This window comes from Phocoena phocoena, chromosome 16, assembly GCF_963924675.1.
Source record: "Phocoena phocoena chromosome 16, mPhoPho1.1, whole genome shotgun sequence".
NCBI lineage: Eukaryota > Metazoa > Chordata > Mammalia > Artiodactyla > Phocoenidae > Phocoena > Phocoena phocoena.
Genome location: NC_089234.1, coordinates 34,494,055 through 34,513,586, shown reverse-complemented (window position 1 = coordinate 34,513,586; position 19,532 = coordinate 34,494,055). Strand labels below are relative to the sequence as shown.

General features: G+C 37.7%; 1 protein-coding gene across 1 annotated transcript in view; it reads left to right on the top strand.

Moving 5' to 3' along the window:
• Nucleotides 1–19,130, top strand: part of BTAF1 (B-TFIID TATA-box binding protein associated factor 1) — an 80,950-nt gene extending 61,820 nt beyond the window's left edge. The window contains exons 25-37 of the mRNA XM_065894472.1: nucleotides 4,151–4,303; nucleotides 4,532–4,653; nucleotides 4,743–4,910; nucleotides 6,825–6,902; nucleotides 7,033–7,162; nucleotides 9,303–9,444; nucleotides 9,586–9,716; nucleotides 11,795–11,920; nucleotides 13,353–13,505; nucleotides 15,333–15,544; nucleotides 16,795–16,954; nucleotides 17,341–17,511; nucleotides 18,987–19,130. Coding sequence (XP_065750544.1) covers nucleotides 4,151–4,303; nucleotides 4,532–4,653; nucleotides 4,743–4,910; nucleotides 6,825–6,902; nucleotides 7,033–7,162; nucleotides 9,303–9,444; nucleotides 9,586–9,716; nucleotides 11,795–11,920; nucleotides 13,353–13,505; nucleotides 15,333–15,544; nucleotides 16,795–16,954; nucleotides 17,341–17,511; nucleotides 18,987–19,130 — 1,890 coding nt within the window. The remainder of the gene's footprint in view (nucleotides 1–4,150; nucleotides 4,304–4,531; nucleotides 4,654–4,742; nucleotides 4,911–6,824; nucleotides 6,903–7,032; nucleotides 7,163–9,302; nucleotides 9,445–9,585; nucleotides 9,717–11,794; nucleotides 11,921–13,352; nucleotides 13,506–15,332; nucleotides 15,545–16,794; nucleotides 16,955–17,340; nucleotides 17,512–18,986) is intronic.
• The last annotated feature ends 402 nt before the right edge of the window (nucleotides 19,131–19,532 follow it).

Here is a 19,532-nt window from a genome sequence, read left to right as displayed (position 1 = left end):
TTTCTTTTGAGCAGATATTTAGGAGTGGAATTACTGGATCATATCATGTTTAACTTTTTAAGAAACTGCCAAACTATTTTACCCAGAGTAACTCTACCATTTTATATTTCCACCAGCAAAATACAAGCGTAAGTTGGATGATAGCCTCTCTGAAAAAAAAAAAAAAATTGGCTATATCTGGTAAAGTTGAAGATTCCCATCCCAATGACCCATCAAATCTATGCTAGGTATATATCCTAGAGAAATTCAGAATACATCCAAGACACACCTTCAAGAATACTATTTATACCATTATTTATAGTAGTCTAAAACCACTGAGCTACTCATTATCTGTAGAGTAGATATGTTAACTGTGGATTATTATACTGCAATAAGAACGAACAAAGTACAGATACATACGACAATTAGTGAATCCTTAACGTAAGATTCTATTTTTATGACGTTCAAAAATAGGCAAAAGTACATGGGATGCATACCTAGGTGATAAAGGTATAAAGAAAGGTAAAAAAAGAAACTGCCATGAAAAGTCAGTAAAATGATTACCTCTTGAGGAAAGGAGAGTGGGTTATCACTGGGAAGGAGCTCACAGGATCTTGTAGGATGATGGCAGGGCTGTTTTTCTTAATCAGGCAGTAGTTAGAGAGCTGTTTGTTTTCTAATTTATTGATCTGTACATTTGTTTATATATTTCTCTGCATGAATATTTTTTCCACAATATGTTAAAATAACCACCGTGACTAAAAAAATACTAGACTACTGTATCAAAAGACCCAAGTGACATTTCCTGAATTGTTTCCATCCTCTGCTTCCTAGGTCTTATTCATATCCTTTAACTTTTGGGCCTTGCATCATCTTATCTGTGAACTAAGTTGATTATGCTTTGTCCCTTTGGTCTTTTTTGGCATTGAAATCAATGAGTGATGAGAAACCATCATGTGTTCTTTGAGCAAAGGAGTAGATGATGAAAGCAGTGTTTTAGGAAAATCAGTTTAATAGCTGTTTGAATGTGGATTAGAATGTAAGTGCCCCCAGAGCCCAGATCCACTGTGAGGTGATAAAGAGTCTAAACTACTTTTTTTTTTTTTTTTTTAAACTACTTTTTTTTTAAGGGAGAATAACAGTACTTGATAACAAGTTGGCAAAGAAAAGAGATTTTGAACTTTAGAGATTGAGAAAAGATTGATAAGATTCCCTTTGATAGATGTGAAAATTACAAGGATGTGATGCATATTTTGCTTCCAGCCATGATAAAACAGATTTATCCTCCTACCTTAACTTAGAAAAACAGACAAAATGAATGAAACAATGGATTTCAGACATTGAACAACAAGGGAACAAATGAAATGCCCTAGCTTACTGCCTGGAGTGAGTTTCCAGACCATAGGACAGGGAAGTGAAACCTAAACAGAGGCTAGCAGAGTCAGAGTGCAGAGAGGACAAGATGGGTAGAATTTGCAAGGCAGAGTACCTGAGAGGAAGTAGCTGCACAGAGAGGAAGCTCCAGAGGTCCACACAAAGGCTGAGTATTCATTCATCTGTGCATATGTATGAGAATATGTTTGAGACTGGGGGGAAAAATCAGAAAGGAGTAGGTGGAACAATTCCCAGAGCTCACACAGGGTCAAGAATAGGTATTTCCCCCAAGCTGAGTCAGAGGACTTACCATATAGGGCACTGAGTACAGTCCTTAGAAGTATATTGCCTGAGTAGCAGGGCCAAATTAACCCTTGACAGAAGACTGATTTGAACGCACCTTAATAAAGCTTAAAAGCAAGCCTGAAAAGGATCAAATTGGTTTCAGGTAATTTAACTATATCCCCAAAAGAAAAAACTGTTTAACCCCCAAAAGTTCAGCACCCAACAGCGTAAAACTTACGACGTTTAGCACCCATCAGAAAATTGACCAGAGGGAGTTCCCTGGTGGCCTAGTGGTTAGGATTCCAGGCTTTCATTGCCATGGCCAGGTTTCAATCTCTGCTCAGGGAACTGAGATCCTGCCCCCCCAAAAAAAAGTTAACCAGGAGAAAAGTCAGTCAATAGAAGCAGACCCTGAAATGACCCAGATAATAGAATTAGTATACAAAGACATTAAAATATGCTCCATATGTTCAAGAAGGTAGAGGGAAAGCATGAGTGTGATAAGGAGCAAAATGGAAGACATAAGAACAACCCAAATTGAACTTCTTGAGTTGAAAGATATAATTACAAATAAAAACACACTGGATAGGATTAATAGCAGATTAGATGCTATGAGTTTGAAGATGCAGCAATAGAAACAAGAATGTCATGCAAGTTAATTCCTGTTTCACTTTATCTTGATTTGCTCTGCCCCATCTTCATAGGAAGAATCATGTACTTTTCAGTCAAGGATTCAGAGAATATAAACCAGTGGTTTTGATAGAAGCTTTAATTCCTTGCGCTATTAGTAACTCTTGCTGCTTTTATAGGAATTGGGGTGAGGAAGATACTCAAAGGAAGGGTTCCTGGCACTAAACAGTATTTATGAATCCTAATCGTTGTTAGGAAATGTCCCTATTGTATGGCCTTATATCTGGTGGTCATTTATTAAAAGGTCCATGAGGATAAATGTTTGAAGATTTCTTACTTATAAAGCACTGTGCAGAAAGGCTTCATTTTGATGGTTGTCATTATGGTATTAGATGTGTTAAAATGTTAGTTTCTATCTTACTTGACAAAGTTGTTAATTCTAAAACCTTTTGAGGGAATTCCCTGGCGGTCCAGTGGTTAGGACTCTGCGCTTCCACTGCAGGGGGCACAGGTTTGATCCCTGGTTGGGGAACTAAGATCCCTCGAGCCCTGCAGCGCAGCAAAAAAAAAAAAACCTTCTGAAAATATAACATGCAATCATCTTAAGACTCAGTGTATACACCTCACTCCTGATACTATTTCTGGTATTATAAGGAACATATATTTTAATTGAATTTAATTGAAGTTCTTTTCTGAGAATTTTACATTTCTTAACTTTCACTTTACATTTCTTTTTTTTTCTTTTTTCTTTTTTTTTGTGATACGCGGGCCTCTCACTGTTGTGGCCTCTCCCGTTGCGGAGCACAGGCTCCGGAAGTGCAGGCTCAGCGGCCATGGCTCACGGGCCCAGCCGCTCCGTGGCATGTGGGATCTTCCCGGACCGGGGCACGAACCCATGTCCCCCACATTGGCAGGCGGACTCTCAACCACTGCGCCACCAGGGAAGCCCCCAAGGACATTCTTAAGTGAAACCAACTTTAAAAAAAAGCTGGTGTTGACCACCTAGAGGGGTGGGATAGGGAGGGAGGGAGGGAGGGAGACGTAAGAGGGAAGAGATATGGGAACATATGTATATGTATAACTGATTCACTTCGTTATAAAGCAGAAACTAACACACCATTGTAAAGCAATTATACTTCAATAAAGATGTAAAAAAAAAAACCTACAGCAAAAAAAATATATATATAAAAAAAAAAAAAGCTGGTGGATGGCTGTGAGGAATACTACAGTGACTGCCAGTACACTTGGTGACATCGCCTTGATTATTTCTGAGGCACAAGCAGTTTTGCCCATTATTTTTGTGCATCAGAACAAATGTCAACACAGTGAAAAAAGTAGTCTTTCTTTTGTTATGAAATAGTTGACGTCAATAACCCTTTGAAAAGGTCTTAGAAATCCTGAGGGGTCTGCAGACCACATTTTGAGAACCAATACCCTGGGGTATCATAACACTAAAATTGAGAAGCTCCAGTAACAGGATTTCACTTAAAATAAACTGTACAATTTTATTTGCCTCTTTATCAAGTAATGCCATGGTACTGGAAAAAATAAATTGTAGTTGTGTTCTTTAAAATATCTCAAATGTGTTTATTTAGTAGTCTCATTATAGCACTTTTAATACCTGTCAAATTCTTAAATATTTGTCTTCCAGTCTTTAAAATCATACTATTTTTGAATTGCTTTTTTCTCTGCATTTATATATATATACATATATATGTTTTATTTTTGGTATTCTTTATAATTGAAGTATAGTTGGTTTACAATATTGTGTTATCTCTGCATTTGTATTTTGACAAGATGTGAAATGATTTCATAATCTGAGGATGGAAAAATTAATAAATAGTAGCAAATAGTTTTAATACACTTTAAAAAACAATTTTAGGCAGGCATTCCAGACCCTCCAAATATGTCAGAAGAATTAATCCAGTTGAAAGCCAAGGAACGACACTTTTTGGAGCAATTGTTAGATGGGAAAAAATTAGAAAATTACAAGATTCCAGTACCAATCAATGCTGAACTCAGAAAATATCAGCAGGTAAAGTTTTATACTTATAAATAGTGACTGTTCCTTGTAAATGTGCCTTAAAGAGTTTAAAAATTGATTTATTAATTCAGTTCTTCTGTCTAGTGTCTTATACCCATTTATTTCTCATTGCCTGTAAAAATACAGATTTTTTGGTCTGTGTAAACATGTTCTTTACAAGAAAAAATTTGTTATGATCTGTTCACATTTATCATTTTTCTTTTTCTCCCAACCTTTCAGGATGGTGTGAACTGGTTAGCATTTCTTAATAAGTATAAGCTTCATGGAATTCTGTGTGATGACATGGGTTTAGGAAAAACTTTACAGTCCATCTGCATTCTAGCAGGAGATCATTGTCACAGGTAATTTTAAATGTTATTTTAAAAGAAGGCTTTCAGGTGCTGAGCAGTTTAAACGAACTGGTTAATTCCTTGTGTTTTGCTGTCTAAAGGGCCCAGGAATATGCAAGATCAAAATTGGCAGAATGTATGCCACTTCCTTCCTTGGTGGTTTGTCCGCCAACATTAACAGGTCATTGGGTGGATGAAGTAGGTAAATTTTGCTCCAGAGAATATCTCAATCCATTGCATTATACTGGACCTCCCACTGAAAGAATAAGGTAAGAACTATCCAACAAAAAAATGTTTTATCTTTTGCTTTAAGTAGTTTGGAAGAATAAAATCGATTAAAAATGAATTCTAGTTAGCTTTTTTGGTTGTCAGACATAGGAACTTACTTATTTAAGAAAGGTGAGTGAATAATAAAGATATAATCAGTGAGACTCATCAAAATTCAAGGACTTTAGCCATTGTTAAAAATCAGTTGGGCTTTCTAAGTTTTGGAGCCAGGAAACTGTCAGGAACCAAAACCATTCTCTATGCCTTTCTTGGAAGTCTTCTGATCATAGTATCTTCTAGGTGCTTCTGTTGTATCGTCATTTTCTACTCACTTTCCCGAAGTGCTCCCTCTTTCTTCTCTCTCCTCAAAAATGCTTTTTGGTCCACAGTGGCTTGCTCTAGTTGCCCTGATACCACAGAAACGCTAGAGTTCTATTAGTTTTACCGTCTTTCTATCAACTAGTACATCTCTGTTCCTAAATACAAATGTTGAAGGGTGGTATATCATTGATTTCAGTTCATCTTTTTTTAAAATAAATTTATTTATTTATTTTTGGCTACACTGAGTCTTCGTTGCTGCACACGGGCTTTTCTCTAGGTGCGGCGAGCAGGGGCTACTCTTCGGTGTGGTGCGTGGGCTTCTCATTGCTGTGGCTTCTCTTGTTGCAGAGCATGGGCTGTAGGTGCACAGGCTTCAGTAGTTGTGGCTCGCGGGTTTTACAGCGCAGGCTCAGTAGTTGTGGCGCATGGGCTTAGTTGCTCTGTGGCATGTGGGATCTTCCCGGACCAGGGCTCAAACCCGTGTCTCCTGAATTGGCAAGCGGATTCTTAACCACCGTGCCATGAGGAAAGCCCTGATTTCAGTTAATCTTTTAAAGCTTGGATGGTCGTAGATTGCTGATTAGTCCATAGATTTGTTGCCCTTCTGTTAATAATAGCTAACATATATTGAGCACTTACTGGCTAGGCATTATTCTAAGCAGTTTTATTTACATTTAGGTAAAATTGTGTATTCTCATAATTACCTTATTGAGGTATGGGTACTATTATTCCCAGTTTGCAGATGAGGAGTCCAAGACATGGGGTCTGGGAAGAAGGTCACTCAGCTAATTAAATGAAGATTGGAACACAGGCAGCTCAACAGCTTGTACTCTTAAAGAATTTATTGTAAAAGAATTCATCCATTTACAAGTGGTAGAAGCTCAGCTCAGACTAGCTTAAGCAAATGGCAAATTCATTAATTAAATTGAGAATCTCAGGGGGTGAATTCTTGCTTCAGGTACATCTAATTTACTATTCTTCCCCACGTATAACTTGTTCTGTCGATCTCTACTGGACTTCAGTCTACTGTTGGTAGGTAAGATGACCATGGGCATTCTCCTAGCTTGGCAACTATAATAAACAGAAATCTTCTCTCTCCCATCATGAATATATCAGTACCTGAGATGACTGACTGGCCTTGACTGGGTCATGCCCCCAAACCAGTCTTTGTGGTCAGGGGATAAAATATTGTGAATGGCTTGACCTGATTAAAATGCTTCATCTCTTTGGTGACTATGAGGACGTGTGATTGATAGCTCCCCCTCTACCCCCGAGCACAACATGGAATGGTGAAGGAATAGTGAGTGCCTCCAAGGAAGAGGTGTTGGCAAATAAAGTTAAAATGACCTCCACATTTTGAGTCAGGTACCTGTCTCTTTTCTAATCAGACTGAGTTAGGGCAACAAGGCCAAGTCATAAGAAGAATGGCCTTCAGGTGTCAGGGTCATGGATGTAGAGTAAGCAGAAGGGAATATTGGGCTTAGTAGGTAGATTGAAAGCACTTTATACAATGGCATCTGTGGTTTTCCCTTTGAAAGCATATTATAAACTTTGCAGATTCCCCATTTTGTAATCTTATGTATTTTTAAATACAGGTTACAGCATCAGGTGAAAAGGCACAATCTGATAGTGGCTTCATATGATGTTGTGAGAAACGACATAGATTTCTTTAGGTAAGAATTAAACTTTTTTAAAGAAAGACTTAGTATCAAATTCAGAGAGACTTAGTATTTTCCTGCCTCAAAGACTTCATATTGTTCCTGACATATAGTAAAAGATGCTAACATTTTTGTTTTTCTTCAGAAATATTAAATTTAACTACTGTATTCTTGATGAAGGCCATGTCATCAAAAATGGAAAAACAAAATTGTCAAAAGCAGTAAAACAACTGACTGCTAATTATAGGATTATTCTTTCTGGAACACCAATCCAGGTAATTATTTACCTTTTTTTTTTTTAATATTTGCCATGTGGAGAGAAGGCTTGGCATTTGACAGTGAATTAAAGAGGTTTTTTTAGTTTATAGGAATGATAATTTCCAATAATTATCTTGCTTTTATAATGGTTCATTTGGTATGTAGCAGTATGTGAGCAAACTAGGTTTTAAATCTCATATTTAAAATGTAATTTTAGGCTATGTAAATATAAGTCTTATAAGACATAAGTCTTCCACATTGGCCATCTTCCTTCTGCAGTATAATACAATCTGATTTAACATTGAGAAGCTAGAGATGATTCAGAGGTGACTCATCATATAGGAGAGGTATGAATACCTGAGATTAGGAAGCAGTTGAAGGAAAGAGATTGTAACAGTTTATCTTAGAAAAGGAAGGAGATGGCTGAGTATGTAGATGCCTTTAGATATTTTTGAAAGATTCTCTTATCTTCCAGAGGAATTGGTTGCAAATGTTCACATCTAGCTTGGATAGCCAAGTCTGATGGGAAGATACCCTCCATCATTCTCCAGTTGGCAGGAGGGTAGACACCAAGTGACCTCTAAGATTGCTTCTGACTCTTAAAAAAATGATGGTTCTTTATGTATTTGTTACTTTTCTTTTAAATTTATTTTTGGTGATAGACTGACTACTAAAGTATTATGGTTTTGTCTATTAAGTAAACACTTCAGATTTTAATAACCACAAGAGAGAACGTAATTACAAACATATGAAAATTTAATGGAAGTAAGAAAAAGTACATTTAAAAGGGAAAAAGGGACTTTCCTGGTTGTCCAGTGGTTAAGACTCTGCCCTCCCAGTGCAGGGGGCATGGGTTTGATCCCTGGTTGGGAACTAGGATCCTGCATGCCACATGGCACAGCCTAAATAAATAGATAGATAAATAGATAGATAGATAAATAAATAAGAGGAAAAAAATCACTCTTTAGGTTTGTTTTTTTGTGTGTGTGTGTGGTACACGGGCCTCTCACTGCTGCAGCCTCTCCCATTGCAGAGCGCAGGCTCCAGACGCGCAGGCCCAGCAGCCATGGCTCACGGGCCCAGCTGCTCCGCAGCATACTCTTTAGGTTTGATATATCAAGATTTGTTTTGCTTATATGGAAACTTCACAGTATTTTAAAATTGATTATAGCTTTCACAACAAAAGAAGTATTTGTTTGCTTAAAGGCTCTCTTTTCCCCTTCCACACCTCAACAGTTTAGCTCTGAAGCTGTAAGGTGGGTGGGTTTCTGCACCAAACAGCCATGGTAGCCCATGAGTCATGGGGCAGAGCCTAGGTGGGATTAGAAGGGTTTCAGTATAGAATGGCAGCCCAGCATGGTGAGCCACTGCTTGAGCCTGGTGAGGAGGGCTTCTGGAAGGGGTAAACAGATGGGATGGTACCTTAGGATCCACACATACTGGGAAAGCATCTAAAATGAAAAGGTGTTGATTTCTTTTTTTCTTTTTTCATGAAACTCCAACAGAATTGGAAAGAACCTGTGCCTGTTCCTCATGACCCATAAATACTGGGTAGACTTGACCTATAACCAAACTCTTCTAGGTTTTCCTGTGTTGAAGAAATGGTGGTAATTGGCCAAATTTCTTAAATCTTGCTGCTAATCTGAGTCTCAAAGTTAAAAGAATCAGACATGTATTCATCTTTCTCTTCTATTTACTACTTGATGGAACCTACCAGTAGGATTTAAATACCACGGACCAAGGCTTATTCTGGTGGAAGAGACTTGAAAGTTTCCTCCAAATAGGATAGAGTGTTTTCTCCAAATTTTACACGTTAAAATATAGACTTATAGAGACTTCCCTGGCTGTCCAGTGGTTAAGACTTTGCCTTTGCAGGGGGTGCGAGTTTGATCCCTGGTCGGGGAGCTAAGATCCCACATGCCTCACGGCCAAAAAACCAAAACAGAAAACAGAAGCAATATTGTAACAAATTCAATAAAGACTTTAAAAGTGGTCCACATCAAAAAAATCTTTAAAATATATGTATATATAGACTTATACCCAAAAATGTGGTGATAATCTATGTCATCACAGTGGGCTTTCATTAATGTTCCATTTTTAAGTGTAAGGAAATAATCCTAGTACACAAGATAACTGGTGTTCCTTTCTTATATTCAGAACAACGTTTTGGAGCTGTGGTCATTATTTGATTTCCTCATGCCCGGATTTTTGGGGACTGAACGCCAGTTTGCTGCACGATATGGTAAACCTATATTAGCAAGTAGGGATGCTCGAAGCTCCAGTCGTGAACAAGAAGCAGGTATGAAAAAGAGATACAGTTATATGCTCTGTGCAAGTGAATATAATTTATATCAACTTTTGGGAAGCCATTTAATCTTATTATAAGAGAAATTAATAATAATAATAAATAGAATTAAGTTAACTCTCTTATTATTAATAGGTGTTCTCGCGATGGATGCACTGCACCGCCAAGTCCTGCCATTTCTTTTGAGAAGAATGAAAGAAGATGTTTTGCAGGATCTACCGCCCAAAATTATTCAAGACTATTACTGTACTCTTAGTACTCTCCAGGTTAGGAATCTGGTGATCGCAATTGTGGTTCTTGGTGGTATGTTTATTAGGGGAATGTTTTGAACAAGCCACAAAAGTATTGAATAAAGGGGATTTAGCCTTTGGTTTATCACTCTGATCTAGCTTCTACTTCCTTAGACTTCAGGAATACTCAGTTTCAAACAGGTGTAGATAAAACCTAAATGAACCTGTTTGGATATGTAAGTACACATTTGGGTATGTGCATTTTGAATATAGCATTAAAACAAAATCCAGTATCATAATTGCTTTGTTATATATGTCTAGTTAATTGAAAAAGTTGAAAGGTTAAAATGATATAGAAGTAAGCCAATGTTTTATAAGGGCCAGAAGTCTGCCTATAATGTCATATCCTTGCAGCAGCATTATAGGTGTATACATCAGGGCTGAGTTGGGAAGTGGGACCTTGTCCCTTTTAAAGTATTGCCAGTAAATTTTCAAAATAAGTATTGGCTTCTGCACAGTTCTGATTTTGTACATAGAGACTATTATCAAAGGAATTTATTGTATGCCTTTCCTTGTGCAGTAATTTTGTAAGGGGAAACTGTCTCTTGTCTTAGTAAGATATGGCCTATAAGCAGAATTTTCTGTTTGAACGTTTACTTTGTGTTCTAGGTTAGTGAGCATCAGTCTGTTTCAGTATTAGAGTTGATTTAGTATGGTCAAATGAAAAAAAGATATACAGACATACCTGGAAAACTGCTGCTTTCCCTCCAGTGTATAGACATTTAACCTTTTAGTATTTATCTGTACAACCTGAGTTTAGTGGACAGGACACTAATTTAGATGCTAAGAGCTCTGTGATCATTTATATTATCTACCTCATCTCTCTGAGCCTCCATCCCTCATTTGTAAAAATTGGATTAATATTTCTTGAAGGAAAAATTTTTAGAGGTAATGAAATCAAGACTTTTTAAAGTTAAGTATAATAAAGAGAAGGTGCCGTATGAAAAAACCTGAGATGATATCCTGGTGGTGGTATTATAACATCCTCATAAAACACATTTAAGTAGTCTGGAGGAAGGGGGCTGGGGAGGGAAGTGACATTTGGGTTCGCTTTGCACCTGCAGGTTTTTATTCTCTGACTTCTGTTCTCTAGCACTCTAGATTCTCTTCCCTTTCACATTGTTTTAGCATATACAAGGCAGGAACCCAGACTCCAAGATAATACTTTGAACTTGGTATGGGTTCTGCAGTTAGTATCCTTTTTTAAACTTGGTCTTTTGAAATATACCTATTAGGGTCTTGACCACATAACTTCACTTAAGGAAGATTTCCTCATTTACTTGTAAGGGTTAAAGTTCTCTTTTATTGGTAATGTATTTCTCTTCTTGAACAGAGTGGAAAAATTGGGTCTAGGACTATTTGACTATTTTTTTTTTTTTTTTTATGCGTTACGCGGGCCTCTCACTGTTGTGGCCTCTCCCGTCGCGGAGGACAGGCTCCGGACGCGCAGGCTCAGCGGCCATGGCTCACGGGCCCAGCCGCTCCGCGGCATGTGGGATCTTCCCAGACCGGGGCACGAACCCGTGTCCCCTGCATCGGCAGGCGGACTCTCAACCACTGCGCCACCAGGGAAGCCCCTATTTGACTATTTTAAAAAATATTTTAGCAGCCAAACAATGTGTTAAACTTGTTTTCTAAATGTAATTTAAAAGGAATTTACCAAGATGCAGTGGATCATCTGTAATCAAGTAGTGAAATATAGGTATCATAATTTATTTTCTTTGATGAGGGCTGATTTAAATTACTGCTTTTATTGGCCTTTGCTAGTTATGTGGGGTTTTTTGGGGTTTTTTTTTTTTGCGGTACGCGGGCCTCACCGTTGTGGCCTCTCCCGCTGCGGAGCACAGGCTCTGGATGCGCAGGCTCAGCGGCCATGGCTCACGGGCCCAGCCGCTCCGCGGCATGTGGGATCCTCCTGGACCGGGGCACGAACCCGTGCCCCCTGCATCGGCAGGCGGACCGTCAACCACTGCGCCACCAGGGAAGCCCGCTAGTTATGTTTTGAACAATTGAAAATAATTATACTTATTGCTTTCATGGGGGGAATTTTACAGGTTCAGCTCTATGAGGATTTTGCTAAGTCTCGTGCCAAGTGTGATGTTGATGAAACAGTTTCTTCAGCTGCACTTTCTGAAGAAACTGAAAAACCAAAGCTTAAAGCTACAGGCCATGTATTCCAGGTATATATTACAGTCCACTTTTTAAATGTTGTTGAACAATGTTCTTCAGTGCAGCAGTTTTTACATGGGACACTGAAATACGGATTTATTTAGTTTTTTTCAGTATTGTGTATACATTCTTGAAAATAGGTAAAAGTACCAATTTATTTTCATATTCATAATTAGTAATTAATAAGTAATTTAATATTAAAATTAAAGTAAAAACCACAATATATGTTTGTATATTACATTAAAAGAAGGGTTTTAAAATAGAGAAACTTATTTTCTATTCAAAAAATATTTGAACATCTACCACAAGGCAGTAATTTTTCTATAACCTCAGGGGTTAATTAAAGCAGTGGACAAAACAGACCCCTTCCCTTGTAGAGGTGAAAATTGATTAAGTAAGTAAAATATATATATCATGTAAAAGAAAATAAAGGCAAGTATGGGGTTATACAGTATAGGAGTCACAGTAGGTTGTGGTTTTCAATAGAGTGATCAGGGATGTCACTGAGAAGGTGACATTTGAGGGAAGATCTGAAGGGAGATTGAGGCATGCAGATATGTGGTGGCGGGGAGTGATTCCAGGCAGAGGATACATAGAGCACAGAAGTCCTGAGACACATGATGAATGTGCTTGAGAAAAAAGAGTATCAACTCACTTTTTTTCTTTCCCTTTTGAAATATTCCACTGTAGAATACCTTCCAAACCCCCTTGTCACCAATAAATTAAATACTTGTAGCAGTTTTAAGGATAGAAATGGGAAAAGGTGATTTTGAAGGCTTATACCTCTCCCACAGTTTCTGTCATAGTGCTTACGGATACAGTTGAGACCCAAACTATAAGCCAAGTAAATGACAAAAGACAAAGGGTATGGCTGAATCAGAGAAAGAAAAAAAAAGACCTGAGGGGGTTCTGATTCTCAAACACAACCACTTGAAACACAACCACCTAGTTCCACCTTACCTTTCCCACCACCAGACCTGTTGAATCAAAATACTGTGTAGAGGGGAGAGATTTACAGATTTATAAGGTCCTCAAGAAGTTTTTATACCCACTGAAGTTTGAGAAACCTTTCTTTAGAAAATGATGTCTAGTTCTAGAATCATCTATCAGCATTATCAGGCACTTTGAGTGGGAAAGAGTTAGCTAGGAGCTAATAAATAAGACATTCTTTCACGAAAAGCTCATTGTCTAGTGGGGGTGACAGACATAAACAGTACAATTTATACAAGTTATAAATGCTGTCACAAAAATAAATACAAGTTGTGTAAGATGAAGACATCACAGATGAGGTACTTGAACTGTTTCTTGAAGAATGAGCAGAGGAGTAGTGAGAAGGAGAAGAAAGGCATTTTAGATAGATGGACTAGCATAGGAAAGATACTGACATGAACATTTGTGGCACGTGAAGGAGACTTGTATATACTTTCTTCCCCTTTCTTAAAGGCATTACAGTACCTGCGTAAACTGTGCAACCATCCAGCATTAGTCTTAACACCTCAACACCCAGAGTTCAAGAATACTACTGAGAAACTCACGGTTCAGAATTCTTCTCTCCATGATATTCAACATGCCCCTAAACTCTCGGCTTTGAAACAAGTAAGTAGGTCTTCTAAGTGCTTAGATGTGTGTTGTACATTCTTGGTCTGTAACAGTAGGTAAATTTGCTTTTCCAAAAGATTACTGAGGTGTTTACTATTTCTTTTATTTTAAAATTTGGCTTGTTAAATTTTTGATACAGCTTTTTAAAAAATTGTGGTGAAATATATAACATAGTATATGCCGTTTTAACCATTTTTAACTAGAATTCTATGGCATTAACAACATTCACAGTGTTATGTAACCATTACCACTATTTATTTCCAAAATTTTTCCATCAACCAAATAGAAACTCTGTACCTGTTAAGCAATAACTTCCCACTCCCCTTTCTGTAACCCCAGGGAACCTCGAATCTACTTTCTGTCGGTATGAATTTGCCTGTTCTAAATATTTCATGTACGTGGAACCATATTGTTGTTCTTTTGTGGCCGGCTTATTTCACTTATTTTCAAGGTTCATTCATGTTAGAGCACATATCAGCACTTCATTCATTTTTATGGCTGGATAATAGTCCTTTGTTGTTGTTGTTATTACCACCACCAGTACATTTTGTTTATCCAGTCATGTGTTGATGACACTTGGGTTGTTTCCACCTTCTGGCTATTGTGAATGCTGCTGCAATGAACATTAGCTTGTTTGAGTCCCTCTTTTTAGTTCTTTTAGATATTAGACCTAAGAGTGGAATTGCTGGATTATATAGCAATTCTATGTTTAACTTTTTCAGGAACTGCCAAACTGCTTTCCACAGTGGCTGCAACATTTACATTCCCAAGCTATGTGCCAGGGTTCTGATTTCCCTACACCCTCACCAACACTTATTTTCCTTTTTTTTTTAGTATAGCCGTCACAATAGGTATGAAGTGGTATCGCATTGTTGATTTGATTTGCTATTCCTATTGACTAATGATGTTTTCATGTGCTTATTGGGACATTTGTATATCTTCTTTGGAGAAATGCCCGTTTAAGTCCTTTGACTGTTTTTTCATTGGGTTGTTTGTCTTTTGGTTGAGTTTTAGGAGTTTATATTCTAGATATTAAGCCTTTATCAGATACGTGATTTGCAAATACTTTCTCCCATTCTGTAGATGGTCTTTTAACTTTCTTGGTCATGTCCTCCATGGTATCTGATGAGAAAAGGGGTGTTCATCTCATTGAGAATCCCTTTTACATGAAGTCACTTTTGGGAATTCCCTGGCAGTCCAGTGGTTAGGACTTGGCGCTTTCACTGCCGGGGCCCGGGTTTGATCCCTGGTTGGGAGACAAAGATCCCACAGGTCGTGTGGTGGTGGTGGGGTGGTCACTTTTCTCTTGGTGTCGTCAAGATTTCGCTTTTTGTCTTTGTCTTTCAACAGCTTGATTATATGTGTCAGTGTGGATCACTGGAATTAATTTTTCTAGGAACTGCTTGCTCTGCCATTTGCTCATGTCACTCTTGGCATAACTGTTAAAAATGGAGTTTTAAAAAATTCTGGAATTTGGAAAGCTTAAATTAAAGGAACCAATTTCAAGTTAATGTAAATGTTAATACCATTTAGTTTTTCTAGCCTTAAAAATTAAGATCTTATTGTAAAACCTGGACTTTATTGTTTTAGCTTTTTGTAGTTATTCTGGCTTAAATTTTATTGAGAATAAATAACGGATGAAGATTTTAGATTTCACACGGGCTAGTGTAGAAAATGTTATAAATGAGAGCCCCAAATGCTAATCTGCTTTTCAGGTCACAGGTAAGTTAACCTTTTCTCACCACAAAGAGAAATATTTATTTTGGTGAGATTGACTGCCTACTTTTATTGGACATCTGTGTAACAATTGATTCTTTTTTCAAGTTGCTGTTGGACTGTGGTTTGGGAAATGGCAGCACTTCCGAGAGTGGCACAGAGTCTGTTGTAGCCCAGCACAGGATACTGATCTTCTGTCAGCTTAAAAGCATGCTTGATATAGTAGAGCACGATCTTCTCAAGCCTCACTTACCCTCTGTCACTTACTTGAGATTAGATGGTAGCATACCTCCTGGTCAGAGGCATTCCATTGTTTCACGGTGAGTGGCTTCTAAAATCTTACAAATCAAGTTATAGTCAATTTATTATTATTACTTACATAGAAGTTTGCCTCATGAAATATCTTCTTTGGCTAGATATTTGCAAATGTGTTTTTTTTTGTATAATTCAACCCAACTAAACCTTTACCTTTTTAAAATACAGAACTGCAGAAATATAATTGAATAGTTTGTTTAGTTAGGGGGAAAAAAGTGTGACTGTATTAGGAAAGCACTCCTAAGGGCATGAAAGAAATTTAAGGCATCAACAAAAAACAGAGGTAACTACTTTCCCCTCATCTGTTTATGGGAGTTGGGGCAAGAGGAAGCAAACAAGTGGCTTAACTAGCTCTTTATCCTGATCCCTCTGTCTCTGCTGAAAACAAGTTGGAAGCTGGCCTAGCTTGGAAGCAGAATCACTGAGTACAGTGTTCTTACGTGTGGTCTGCTCCCTCTGCACTGGAAATCGCAGGGGTTCATTTTTAAAAATGCATATTCCTAGGTTCTGTCCCAGGCCTGCTGACTTCAAGAGTGGGCATTTTTAACAAGCATCCCTAAGAGATTTTTAGGCACAAAACAGAGACCCACGAAGGGACTTTGAACCCAGGTTTGACTCTGACTCTACCATTGAGGCAGTGTTCTCTTGGGCCTGTTTATTATCCACACAGCCTGAGAGTCTCTCAAATAACAATAACAATATCTTATAGAGCTATTGTAAGAAATAACATAAAGCATATAAAGTACAAAGCCCATTGCCTGACTCAGAGTGAGTAATAAATGGTAGCTTAGTAATGTTAGTTTTTCTTTTTCCTAGAAGCCACCAGATGTCCTTTGTCAATATCTTCTAGGACTAGTACAATTTTAGCAACCCTCAGCACGCTAATCTTCTACCTTCCCTGACTGATCTAACCTTTCTCTACACTCTTCTGTCTCCATATGTTAAAGGTTCATAGTTGGGTTTTGTCTTAATTATAATTAGTGTTCCATTTTTGCATCCATTTTGCAATTGGACTTAATTGCTAGGTATGAAATTTCTGACATGTTCTAGAATACCTTCTTTCTACTACTAAAGATGTTATGTATATTAAAAGAAGATAGTCTGAACTCAGGTGGTCACAGAAATGTCTATGTCGTGGATTATAAAGCAGTGTTCTCATTTGTGCTCTTTAATTTTTATTAAACAGTTCAGTTTCTGTTACTTGAACTTTAGGAAGAAATGTACTAATTTTATTTTTTAATATCTATGTTTTTAGGTTTAACAACGATCCATCCATAGATGTTCTCTTACTTACAACTCACGTTGGTGGCCTGGGGCTTAACTTAACAGGCGCTGACACAGTGGTATTTGTGGAGCATGACTGGAATCCCATGCGTGATCTACAAGCCATGGACCGGGCCCATCGCATTGGGCAGGTAAAAAGTCAGCACTCACAAGTGTTAACTTGTGCACTGGGAAAAATAACTCCCCCCAAAAGACAGGAAGCCTTGGTTTAAGTTCCTGCTCTTACGTTAGTAAGGGTTGTGACGTTAGGCAAGTCACTTAATTTTGTGGCACCATTTCCTCACGTGCTAAATGAGGTGCCTGGGCTAAGAAAACCTGGGAAACTGTCCGTTCCTAATATTCTGTGATCGTCTACAAACATTTTAAGGTCATGGGCACAGATAAAGAAAACACAATCCTAATTCAATGGTAGTTAAGCACTTAGTACAAGTATGCAAGCCCTCTGACTTGGTAAATCTCAAAACTTACTTACCCATTTATTCATGCTACAGTTGCTTAACTTCTTTTTCTCATTCAGAAACGTGTGGTTAACGTGTACCGATTGATAACCAGAGGAACGTTGGAAGAGAAAATAATGGGTCTGCAGAAGTTCAAGATGAACATAGCAAATACTGTTATTAGCCAAGAGAATTCCAGTTTGCAGACTATGGGGACAGATCAGCTCCTTGATCTGTTTACTCTTGATAAGGTAAAGAACTTCTTATACAATTTGTTGTATCTTTAATGTATTCACAGACTTCCTGGGACTGCTTGGTAAAAGTATTAAAAGGAGCAGCAAAAGCCATTCACTTTAGTATCACCTAGACAACCCTTTGAGGGAATTTTTGATGTCCAGCTAAAACTCTCCAGGATACTAGGGCATGTTTGAAGGTCTGACATTCTGATTGATGTCTCCAGTGTCTTCCCCAGGTTTTCTTTCTTAGTCCCTACCTGCTAAAGGACAGCTGTTTCTGGAGTCAGCTAGACCTGGGTCCGTGTTTCTTGACCTGCCTCCTATTAACTGGCGACCTTAGGCAAATTAACTTCTCTGACCATCTTCAGCCTTGGCAGAATAACAATGCCTATGTTACTAGAGTTATGAAAATAATAAATAGTAGCTATTGTTGTTAATGTGGATGATGGAACTAATATATATCAGATAACAATCCATTATCAAAGGATGCACCAGCTGGAAATATTGGTTGGTCTAATAATGTAAAACTAATAGGGTTGGATTTAAAGTCCTGTGTAGGTTCAGAAAATCAACTGTACACTCTGTATAAATTAGGGTGAGAAATGGCCTTATATAATGCAATTAAACCAGCTGTAGTAACAGAATTATAGTGTCCAAATGTGAGAGAAAGTAGTTCCACTCTACTCTGTGTGTGTTAAGCCACATTTAGAATACTGTCTGGTTCTGGGTGCTGCATTTTAAACAGTAACAAATCAGTGAATCCCCAAAAGATGGCCAGAATGGAGAAGAGTTCTTCAATCATGTCACATAAGGGAGATTGAAAGAACAGGATCTGTGTAACCCAGAAAAAAAGGCTCAAAGAAACATGGATTGCTTCAAATGTATTTTATTCCATTTGAAAGAACATTCTTATGGGTGACTTTCAGTGAGCAGAAACTGGGCTCAAGGGGTGTTCCAAGGAAGCAAGAACTACTGCCGTAAAGGATCTTATTGGCAAAATTTGAATATGGACTACATATGAGATCACGTTAATATACCAATATTGAATTTCCTTAATTTGATCTTTGTACTTTGGTTATGTAAGAGAATGTCCTTGTTCTTGGGATAAAGGGGCATAATATCTACAACCTACTCTCAGATGGTTTTGGGAAAGGCTGATAATTTAACTATATATCTAACATATACACAGGTGTGTGTATATATATACACACACACACAGGGGAGAAGAATGACAAAGCCAAGTGACACAGTTAACAGTGAATTCTTTGCAATGTTCTTAAAATTCTTCTCAAATACAAAGCGTAAAATGATAAATTATTAGGGCTGTGGGAAAATAGGCTATTTTATGAGTTCACGAACTTCCCCATATTTTGAAGTGTTTGTTTAACTCTTGAAAAAGTGCAATGTTAGAAACAACTATGATATTTTAAAGGAAAATAAAATTTCTGAAATTAATCTTTTATTTTATCTTTCTGCCAATTTTTCTTAAGGACGGCAAAGCAGAAAAAGCTGACACCTCTACTTCTGGAAAAGCAAGTATGAAATCAGTTCTTGAAAACCTGAGCGATCTGTGGGATCAAGAGCAATACGATTCAGAGTACAGCCTGGAAAATTTCATGCATTCTCTCAAATAACTATCAGATATTGTAAATGCAATTGCTGCTAGTTCAGTAACATTTCTGCTGATATTCAGCAAATTTCAAAGTTTATGGTGAACTTTTTAGCTCAATGTGTAAATAGATCTGAAGAATATTCAGCATAACGCTGGTTCTTGTTTCACTGGGGGGAACAGGTTATTCTCAAACATTTGCACTGTATTAAATTTAAATGTTGATGTGAGTGGTTTAAATTTTACACATGCTGAATCGCTGCAGAGCCGAGGAACCAAACCAGTTTACATGTGCTACCATGAGGTGTTCCTACCTTTACATAGCAGTCACTTTGTACAGGATAGTATCCATGAGTACGTTAGTGTTCATGTACATTTTTCCTTTTAAAGAGAACTTGTTTTTATAAATGATTAAAACTAGGGCTTT